Source organism: Ovis canadensis, chromosome 19 (assembly GCF_042477335.2).
Source record: "Ovis canadensis isolate MfBH-ARS-UI-01 breed Bighorn chromosome 19, ARS-UI_OviCan_v2, whole genome shotgun sequence".
Classification (NCBI taxonomy): domain Eukaryota; kingdom Metazoa; phylum Chordata; class Mammalia; order Artiodactyla; family Bovidae; genus Ovis; species Ovis canadensis.
In genome coordinates this window covers 26,927,081-26,938,443 of record NC_091263.1, presented here as the reverse complement: position 1 = coordinate 26,938,443, position 11,363 = coordinate 26,927,081, and the positions used below count along the sequence as shown (strand labels likewise).

The 11,363-nt window shown below is 44.3% G+C and overlaps 1 protein-coding gene across 1 annotated transcript; it reads right to left on the bottom strand.

The window, feature by feature from the left end:
- Positions 1-8,060: 8,060 nt before the first annotated feature.
- LOC138424825 (NADH dehydrogenase [ubiquinone] 1 beta subcomplex subunit 11, mitochondrial) lies at positions 8,061-8,623 on the bottom strand. The gene is given in 2 exon segments (XM_069562240.2): positions 8,061-8,407; positions 8,410-8,623. Coding segments are annotated over 2 exon segments (459 nt in total). The 3' UTR covers positions 8,061-8,162.
- Between the last annotated feature and the right edge of the window lie 2,740 nt (positions 8,624-11,363).

Sequence of the window (11,363 nt, the reverse complement as noted above, 5' to 3'; positions counted from 1 at the left end):
TGGAGTTAATACCCCTGCCTTTCTACTTTCAGAAAGCAGACCTCACTGGAGTGAGGAGTATGGATGAGGAGGCGGGGGAGCTCTGTTCTCTCTAAGCACATTCCCCGAAAGTGGCACCTTCTCAGTGCCTGCTAAGAGAATTCTGAAAAGCTGTTAGAGGAAGTCAAGTGAAATTAATGACTTAAATATCACTGGACAGATGCACGAGTTGTATGTGTCTGTTCCATTTACTGCTACATAGCAAATCACCCCAAAACTGTCTTCCAAAAACCATTTTATTATGTTCACAGAGCGTGTGGGTCAGGAATTCAGGCAGGGCAACACTGAGGATGGCTTGTCTGTTCCATGATGTCTGGGGCCTCAGCTGGGAAGACGTATAGCAGGGAGTCACTTCACAGCTGGAGGCTAGAGTCTTCTGAAGGTTCAAGTGGCTGGACATCCAGGATTGCTCATCACATGGCCTTTAGCTGATGCTGGCTGTCAGTTGGGAACTCAGCTGGGGCTGTAGACCAGTGCACCTCCTGCGTCTTCTCTAGCAAGACAGTCCTAGGGTATTTGATACTCCTCTATGGAGGCTGACTTTCCCCAGAATGAACCTCCCAAGAGAACCAGGCAGATCTTTTATTTTTTATGTTTGATTTTTTTTGGGGGGGGGGAATCCAAATTTTATTTATTTGGCTGTGGTGGGTCTTAGTGTGGCATGTGAAATCTTTAGTTGCAGCATTCAGACTCTTAGTTGGGGCATGTGGGATCTAGTTCCCTGACTAGGGATCAAACCCAGGCCCCCTGCATTGGGAGCACAGGGTCTTAGCCACTGGACCAGCAGGGAAATCCCCAGGCAGACCTCTGAAGACCTAATATCTCTTCCACTCCAGTCTGTTGGTCAAAGCAGTCATAAGGGAAGGAACACAGACCCTACTTCCTACTAGTGCTGAAGAATATGTAGCTGTTGTTTTTGAAAACCACAACATGGTCTTATTCCTTTATGTCCTCATTCCTTTATGACTCCGTGAATCCTTAATGACATAGGAGTTGTTTGTGAAGTAGCAGGTGCAAGCATCCTGCCTTGGCTTTGCCACTAACTAGCTGTGTGACCTTGGAAAAGATTATCTCACCCATCCAAATTTCTGTTTTCTCATTGATAAAGATATTTATTATAAAATAAACATTTAGGTATCTTTTGTCACTTGTAAAATATCTTTTAAAATTTTTTTATTGAAGTATACTTGATTTCTGAGGTTGTGTTCATTTCTGCTGTACAGCAAAGTGATTCAGTTATACACAGATATACATTCTTTTTTATATTCTTTTCCATTATGGTTTATCTCAGGACATTAAATATAGATCCCTGTGCTATCTAGTAGGACCTTGTTGTTTATCCATTCTATATACAATAGTTGGCATTTTTTGGTGTTTAGTCACTAAGTCGTGTTGGTTCCAACTCTTTGCGACCCCATGTACTGCAGCACACCAGGCTTCCCTGTCCTTCACTATCTCCCAGACTTCGCTCAAACTCATGTCCCTTGAGTCAATGATCTACTAACTCCCCAAACTCCCAGTTCATCCCGCCCTTAACCCTTCCCTTGGCAACCATAAGTCTGTTCTATATGTTTGTGAGTCTGTTTCTGTTTAGGAGATAGGTTTGTTTGTGCTATATTCTAGAGTCCACATGTAAGTGATATCATAGGGTATTTTTTTTTTAATCTTTCTGACTGACTTCACTTAGTATAGAAATCTGTGGGTCCATCCATCATGCTGCAAGAGGCATTATTTCACTATTTTTTGTGGCTGAGTAATATCCATTGTATATACATACCACATCTTCTTTATCCATTCATCTGTCAGTGGACAGTTAGGCTGTTTCCATGTCTTGGCTATTGTGAATAGTGCTGTGATGAACAAAGGGGTGTATGTATCTTTTTGTATAAAATATCTTTAAAATATAGCTGTCCTATACAGCTTTGTACAGGATTATGATAAGGGATTGAAATATTGCCAAGATGCATGCAGGACTCGTGTGTGGCAGAAACTTGATGACAACAGAGAGAAAAATGGGGAAAGGCCCTGAGAACGATGGTGAGAGATGGAGTAGGGGTAGGCTAAGGTGAGAGGAGTGTGTGAGGATCACCCAAGACAGAAAAAGACTGGACGGTGATTTAAGAGGTCATGCATGAGCTGCAAGGATACCACTGCTGCCCAAGACAGGAAGATAACTGTTCAGAGGAGGCATAAAATAGGCCAGAAACATTGAGGATGGAGACCAGAACATATGCCTGGATGGGGGTGTGTGGTGATGGTGGGAAGATCAAATTTCCTAGGCTCAGAGAGTAAGAGAGAGAGAGACAGTAAGATGAGCAAGGAAAAATATTTTTTCTTTGGGGTCATGTGTGGCTCTGCCCAGGGCTGGAGGGGACATATAGGGAGACTGGCCACATAAATGTCAATGGCAGGCATTGGGGCTGTACACTCAGGGGGAGTAACAGGCAGACAGGCCTGGCTTCACGTGTGTGCGATCTGTACAGTCGCACTGGAACCTTCATCTAGGAGGCATCATCCTTGGTTTAATGCTCTGCTGTCACCATTTTTTTTTTCACCATTTTGAAATTCAGATATAAACACTTCCCTTTTAACATTTATTCCCTTGTTCTCACCACTGAGGTACCGTATTGGAACTAGGGTTCTTAGGTTGCAAGCAGCAGGAACCAACTTTTTCCTATTTAAAATAGCAGCTATGGGGACTTCCCTGGTGGTGCAGCAGATAAGAATCCATCTGCCAGTGCATGGAATGTGGGTTTGATCCCTGGTCCAGGAAGATTCTGCAAGCCATGGAGCAACTAAGCCCACACACCAGAACTGCTGAAGCTGGTGCTATAGAGCCCACAGGCTTCGACCACTAAGCTCATGTGCCATAACTACTGAAGCTCACATGCCTACAGCCTGTGCTCCACAATAAGAGAAGCCTCCACAGTGAGAAGCCTGTGCACCACATTGAAGAATAGACCCTGCTCGCCGCAACTAGAGAAAGTTCACAAGCAGCAAGGAAAACCCAGCACAGCTCTCAAATAAGTAAATTAATTAATTTAAAAATAGCAATTATGGGAAGATGGAGGTTGAGGGGAGGTTCATTTGATTGAAGACAATGTTGACGAGCCAAGAAGTGGCGTATAACAGGCAGCTCTGAATATACTGGTCTCCAGCTGGACATAGCACCTGGCCCAGTAGAGGGACCTCAGTTGAAAAAAGAGTAAAACCAACTTGGAGAGTGTGGTCTGAGAGAAATCTTACTGAAATGGACCTCATAGAGCAATACCACTCTATGATTCTCCTATGGCCTGAGAGTTGAGGAGGGATCATAGGCGAGGGTAAAGAGGGAGAGCTTGGAGAAGGATAACTGGTATAGAAGCATTTCCAAAGTAATCAGACAAAAAATAATTAAAAATGTGATGAACAGGACTTCATTTTACCCAGTTCTCCTGGGAACAAATCAATGAACCAATCATTATCTTCACCAGAGGCCCATTTAGAAAGAGAACATTGGAAAAAGCATGTAGAACTGAATGACTTGTAATGTGGAATTTTATCTCTAAGTAATTTCTGTCTAACTTTCTGGTGGATAAAATTCAATACAAGCTTAGCTTAAGTGGAAAGTGTTTTGTTTTGTTTTTTAGTTCTACCAGTTTATTGCTACTAACCCATCTCCCTCCACCCTCATGGATGCATGCATGCTCAGTCATGTAACCTTATGGACTGCAGCCCTCCAGGCTCCTCTGTCCATGGACTTTTCCAGGCAAGAATACTGGAATGGGTTGCCACTTCCTTCTCCAGGTTTTGCTTTTTAAATAAAGATAGATTGTTCTTTCCTGAAACCAGTGGTGAGTCATGATGGCCAAAGGACTAGATCATAGAGCCCTTAGTAACCCAGAGGGCTTCTTACTGTGTTTCTCACAATCCTCCAGAGAGGTAGGAGCTATTTTTAACTTATAGGTGAGGAAATTGAGGCACAGAGAGGTTAAGTAATTACCTTGTCTTGCTCCTAGGATGAGTGGGTCCTTGTTTGTCCTGGCACCATCCCTGGGGGTTTCAGAATTTCCTTGTTCATGTCTCCATTATTTCCTTTCTCCATTCAAGTGAGACTCAAGCCCCTGGCACAGGGAGGGCAGAGGGCCCAGTGTCCACTGAAACTCTATGTCATAGGGCACAATGACCTTACTGAACACAATGACCATTCATGAACAATGACCATCCCCAATGTTCCTGCTTCTTAGAAGTCTTCAACTGGGGGAGCCCAACATCCTGGACCCTTTGCTTGAGACCTAAATATTGGTGAATGCCCTGACCACTCTGGGCAGGGTGACATGGAGCAAAGAACAGCAACTCTCAAGATTGAGGAGAAATCACTGACACCATCTAATCCAGGGGGCACAGACCCATAGGCTACAAGAGCCACTCGGGTACCACAAACAAAAGAAGTGGGACAAAAGAGCTACAGCAATCAGAGAAGAGAAAGAAAGAAAAGGAATCCAGATTGGTAAGGAAGAAGTAAAACTCTCACTATTTGTAGATCATATGATACTGTATGTAGAAAACCCAAAAGATACTATCAGAAAATTGCTAGAGCTAATCAGTGAATTTAGTAAAGTTGCAGGATACAAAATCAATACACAGAAATCACTTGCATTCCTATATACTAACAATGAAAAATCAGAAAGAGAAATTAAGGGATCAACCCCATTTACCATTGCAACAAAAAGAATGAAATACCTAGGAATAAACCTATCTAAGAAGACAAGGCAATGCCAAAGAATGTTCAAACTACCACACAATTATACTCATCTCACATGCAAGCAAAGTAATGCTCAAAATTCTCCAAGTCAGGCTTCAACAGAACTTGAACTGTGAACTTCCAGATGTTCAAGCTGGATTTAGACAAGGCAGAGGGACAAGAGATCAAATTGCCAACATATACTGCTGCTGCTGCTGCTAAGTCACTTCAGTCTGACTCTGTGTGACCCTATAGATGGCAGCCTACCAGACTCCTCTGTCTCTGGGATTCTCCAGGCAAGAATACTGGAGTGGGTTGCCATTTCCGTCTCCACAACATACACTGGATCATCAAAAAAGCAAGAGAATTCCAGAAAAACATCTACTTTTGCTTTATTGACTACACCAAAGCCTTTGACTGTGTAGATCACAACAAACTGTGGAAAATTCTTAAAGAGATGGGAATATTAGACCACCTGACCTGTCTCCTGAGAAATCTGTATGCAGATTAAAAAGCAACACTTAGAACTGGACATGGAACAACAGACTGGTTCCAAACTGGGAAAATAGTATGTCAAGGCTGTATATTGTCACCCTGCTTATTTAACTTATATGTAGAGTACATCATGCAAAATGCTGGCTGGATGAAGCACAAGCTGGAATCAAGATTTCTGGGAGAAATATCAATAACCTCAGATACAAAGATGATACCACCCTTATGGCAGAAAGCGAAGAAGAACTAAAGAGCCTGTTGATAAAAGTGAAAGAGGAGAGTGAAAAAGTTGGCTTAAAACTCAACATTCAGAAAACTAAGATCATGCCATCTGGTCCTATCACTTCATGGCAAATAGATGGGGAAACAATGGAAACAGTGAGAGACTATTTTGGGGGGCTCCAAAATCACTGCAGATGGTGACTGCAGCCATGAAATTAAAAAACGCTTACTCCTTGGAAGAAAAGCTATGACCAACCTAGACAGCAAATTAAAAAGCAGAGACATTACTTTACCAGCAAATATCCATCTAGTCAAAGCTATGGTTTTTCCAGTAGTCAAGTATGGATGTGAGAATTGGACTATAATGAAAGCTGAGCACCGAAGAATTGATGCTTTTGAACTGTGGTGTTGGAGAAGACTCTTGAGAGTCCCTTGGACTGCAAGGAGATTCAACTTGTCCATCCTAAAGGAAATTGGTCCTGAATAATCATTGGAAGGACTGATGCTGAAGCTAAATCTCCAATACTGTGGCCACCTGATGCAAAGAAGTGACTCATTGGAAAAGACCCTGATGCTGGGAAAGATTAAAGGTGGGAGGAGAAGGGGATGACAGAGGATGAGATGGCTAGATGGCATCACCGACGTGATGGACATGAGTTTGAGTAAGCTCTGGGAGCTGGTGATGGACAGGGAAGGCTGGTGTGCAGCAGTCCATGGGGTTGCAAAGAGTCGAACATGACTGAGCAACTGAGCTGAACTGAATTGAAGAAGACAAAAGACCTGTATACAGAAAACTATAAGACACTGATGAAAGAAATCAATGCCGCAGTATTTCTGCTGATTCCCTTGATAAATGAAACCTTTCTTTAAGTTTGTTCCAGTAGAACAATCCACAAGGTTCTTTCATCTGCCTTTAAGTTCAGGTAGGAATAGCAGCTTTGAATCAGCTCCCCACCCCTTTTATTAACTCTAAGGGCCTGTATTATACATACTCAGACTTTTCCCTTTAAGTCAAGGGCTCACCTACTGTTTACCCGGGACCATTAAACCATTAAGAAAAACGATGCTTCATGGGCCAGGACAATTTATGCACTTTGTTGAGAGTGAAGCTAATTTCCTCTTGCTCTGTGGAAAATGTTGTTTACACTTATTAAAGGTTCCAGGAATTCTGCACCCTGAGCTGATCCAGGTGTGATCCCGACAGAACAGGCAACAGGACTACCATTTCTTCATGAGCACTTGACTTTGCTGCTGCTGCCAAGTCACTTCAGATGTGTCCAACTCTGTGAGACCCCATAGACAGCAGCCCACCAGGCTCCCCCATCCCTGGGATTCTCCAGGCAAGAACACTGGAGTGGGTTGCCATTGCCTTCTCTGCACTTGACTTTGGGGCCCTAATAACTCTAAACAGGGCCCGGTGCTGGCCTCAGTCTCTAGTTTTGAATTGTGCTTGTTCTCATGGCTCTGAGTTAATACTGCCTCACCTTTCCTCACTTGAACGTCTGAGGTTGAATGGGGCCACTTCTCCGTCCCTCCTGGGTTTTGGACTGGAATTCTCCCTGTGGGTTGCTCTGTTACCCCCTCTTTTGTCTTGGCACTGCCACTGTGGCAATTGACCTCAAAACCTGTCAAAGTCAGATGGCCTGCTGCCTTTTCCAGAGGCCACAGATGAAGAGGGCAGAAGACAAACTGCAGGCCAGTCTCTAAGGACATGGCCCCAGGGCCCAGCACAGGAGGCGCGGGCTCCCCCTGGCTTCCAGGGTTCCTGCTTTTTCAGTCCTTCTCAGCTGACAGAGCTCTACTTCCTGTTGGAGCCAACTTCAAGCCATTTTCCAGGTCTGTTTTTCTGAACTGCTTCTTGGAAACGTAATTAAAGTGCAAGGGGAGATGATTGCACTCTTTGCATTTGCCGTCAGGTCAGGAAGTGACATTCCTGGATAATAAGAATTTCCATAATAGATGGAAAGTCCAACCCCAGAGAAGCCTTGAAGTTGATGAAATTAGGGTTTTTCCAAATGAGGAAGATAAGAAGCCACATAAAATGAACCGTAACCTTGGAAACTATGACGTACAAAAACAGATGTAGGCAGAAGGATGGAAGTCCACAGAGAGGGCAGACAAAGGAAGACTGGCGACAAACCGTTCCAAGGTTGTTCCGCTGCAGCCAAGAGAGTAAGGCACTGTGTCTGACATTCTGGCATATCTCCCCCTGGGTTCTAGGCAAGCCAGCTCTGTACTGCATCAGAAATGTCAGGCTTCATATAGATTTTGGTTATAAAAAAAAAAAATGTTTCAACTGCCTGATCCCCTTTGGTTCACTTCCACCCCTAGTGAGTAAAGTTCTGGTTATTAATTTGGCTTCCCTGAAATCCTGTTAATCTATTTTGTTAAATAGATGAGCTATTTCTGATCCATTAAAGCTGAGGACAAGATTCTGGGTCTGACTTGACTCATCCATGAGCTCCTTCCTGCTAGACACAGCCACCTACTGGAAACTTGAAAAATCTCCCAAGTCTCTTGCCTTCAGAGACACTTGAAGCCTCTCACATGTTTCTCTTTATCCTCTTGCCTTTCTTTTTTTCTTTTTTTCCACTTTCAGTCCCTTTAATTAGGGGCTCTGAGGAGAGGGCAGAATGGCAGGCATGGTAGAGAACGTGGTGCTTTTTATGGCCCTTTTGGCAACCAGTTAGTCCTCATCCTCTGGCAGCTGGATCTTGCTGGGGTCAAAGCAGTTGGATTCCATGATGGGGAGGCCATGGGCCTCTCAGTATTTCACAAGCCTCTCAGCTTCCAGGCGGGCCCTCTCCTGCATCCTGCAGTCAGACAGATAAGCCACAAAGGTGCTGCCAAGGACCAAGATGATGGTGAATCAGAAGACGACAACCTGCATGTTCCAGACGTCCACAGCAGGGTCCTTGTCATAACCGTGGAGTCTGGGTTGTTCTCATAGAGGTTTTTGTCCTCGGGTTCTGGGTCCTCCTGCCAGCGTAAAGTCGGTTCTGATGGCCGCTTTCCCGCCAGAGTGGACGGGACAATCACAGCCCTGGAGGAGCTGGATTCCCAGTGAACATGGGCAGCTGGGAGCCCTTGTGTCACCACTACTGCCAAAAGGCGGTGGCCGCACAAGCCCAACATCCCAGCTGCCATAACAGATCGTTCTCCCTCTTGCCTTTCTTATGGTGTTCAATCTGTGGTCTCCATGCTGCATACTTTGAGAGGGAAGTGACCTGCCTGGGCTCCTGTGTAGTAGCTATCACTCCTGACTTCTGCTAATGAGAGATCACTGTACACAGTTGCTTGCACTGATTCTGGGTATTTTGTTGCACTGCTCACCCATTAACTTCCTTTCCTGGAAAGATGTTTTAAAAACCACTTTGCTTCTGGAAGTAGGCTACTGGCATGCTGCAGGCCTGGGTCAAATCTCAGAGTGACCACAGTATAGCTTTCTTGTTAAGGAAAGAGGCTGAATGGTGAGGTTAGGGCCAGGCTGAGGAGGATCTGAAATGTTTGCTGGGGAATTCTTGAAGAATTTTGTAGGGAATTGGGAGATTTTGTCTTTCTCAGCTAAGAAGCAACCTGCCCACATATGATTTTTTGATGGTGTAGAGATTGACTAGAGAAGACAAGGGCTGGAGGGATCTATTGTGACGGTCCAAATGCCAGAGGATGAGAGCAGGGTTAGCAATGGAGATGGAGAAACAGTTAGAAGAGATTTTGGAGGAACACTTTGCAGAATTGGCAAAGAGGTGTGCCTTCTTCTGAAGGGTGAAGATTGAAAGATTCATGGAAGTCCATTTACAACTTTATTAGGTATATACTTATTTTTATGTGTTGAAGTCCCTGCCTGCCATGGTCTCATGTGAATGACATGGCAGAGGTTTGCAGAAAATGGACATGGAAATGGCAGTGTCTGGAGGACTATAAGGTTCAGAAAGCTCTGATTCTCAAAAGTTGTGAGCCATATACCCTGCTGTGCCTCTGTGGTCCCAGGAAGCCGTTCTGTCCTCACTGGAGAAAGCTTGCAGTGTCTCCCATGCCTCATTATCAAACTGGAAACAGAAGTTGAATGAGGAGAAGTTACACCCACAAGGAATTGTATCTCAAAAATCCAAGTATCATGCATTCACTCATTCATTCATCTACTCATTTGCTCAACAAATACCATTGAGTGCCTACAATGTAACATGCACCATTCTGAAAATTCACTGGTAAGCAAAACCAGGAGTGGTCATAGCTGTGGTGGGATTTATGGAATCCAGAGGAAAAGACAGATGTTAATCTATCCTTTGAATGAATGGAAAACTGCCCTTGGAGAAAGTGCTAAGGGGAGACTTATGGTACTCTAAGGCCTGAGAGTGGGAGAATCTGGCCCAATCAGGGAGGTCTATGAAGAAAAGTTATGACTAACTTAGATAGCATATTGAAAAGCAGAGACATTACTTTGCCAACAAAGGTCTGTCTAGTCAAGGCTATAGTTTTTCCAGTGGTCATGTATGGATGTAAGAGTTGGACTGTGAAGAAAGCTGAGCACTGAAGAATTGATGCTTTTGAACTGTGGTGTTGGAGAAGACTCTTGAGAGTTCCTTGGACTGCAAGGAGATCCAACCAGTCCATTCTGAAGGAGATCCGCCCTGGGATTTCTTTGGAGGGAATGATGCTGAAGCTGAAACTCCAGTACTTTGGCCACCTCATGCAAAGAGTTGACTCACTGGAAAAGACTCTGATGCTGGGAGGGATTGGGGGCAGGAGGAGAAGGGGACGACAGAGGATGAGATGGCTGGATGGACTCACTCACTCGATGGACTTGAGTCTGAATGAACTCTGGGAGTTGGTGATGGACTGGGAGGGCTGGCGTGCTGCGATTCATGGGGTCGCAAAAGAGTCGGACACGACTGAGCGACTGAACTGAACTGAACTGATGAAGTAAGAAAATTTCTTGCACTGATATTTGAAAAGCTGGAAGGAGTTTAAGTGAGCTAAGAGGCTGAGGGAGAGGGTCTGGGGGGATCAGAGAGGACAGCATGTGCAAATACCTTGTGGCCACAGGAGGAATTGAGAGCACTAAGGACAGAAAGAAAGCTGTTGTGGCCAGAGTGGAAAAGGCAAGGGGAAGAAAGAAGGAACAGGCAGCTGGAGTGGGCAGGGCCAGACCATTCTGGGTCTGTGAGCCATGGTAAGAGGCTTGTCTTTATCATGTTGCTTATCATGTTTAAAATCTAACCACATCATGTTGTCTTCGCTGTATTGCTTTAAAGATTACTTTCTATTTATGGCAAGTATTATTAATTTTTAATGTGTAAAGATTTAAAATATATATATATTTAAAATTAAAAATTGACTTGATTTAAATAAAAATAGTAATAGTCATACAGGTGGTAGGCAGAAATGGCAAGAATTGCAAACATGGAGCAGAATCAACTCTCATGGAAGGAGTGTGGATGCTGATCACAAGTCTAGTTGCCATCCATCACCATACAGTTCACCCCTTTTATTCATTATACCCCTTCCTCTCAGTTCAGTTCAGTCACTCAGTTGTGTCCGACTCTTTGAGCACCATGGACTACAGCACACCAGGCTTCCCCGTCCATCATCAACTCCCAGAGCTTACTCAAACTCATGTACATCACATTGGTGATGCCATCCAACCTTCTCATCCTCTGTTGTCCCCTTCTCCCCACACCTTCAATCTTTCCCAGCATCAGGGTCTTTTCAAATGAGTCAGTTCTTTGCATCAGGTGGCCAAAGTACTGGAGTTTCAGCTTCAGCATCAGTCCTTCCAATGAATATTCAGGACCAATTTCCTTTAGGATGGACTGGTTGGATCTCCTTGTAGTCCAAGGGACTCTCAAGAATCTTCTCCAACACCACAGTTCAAAAGCATCAATTC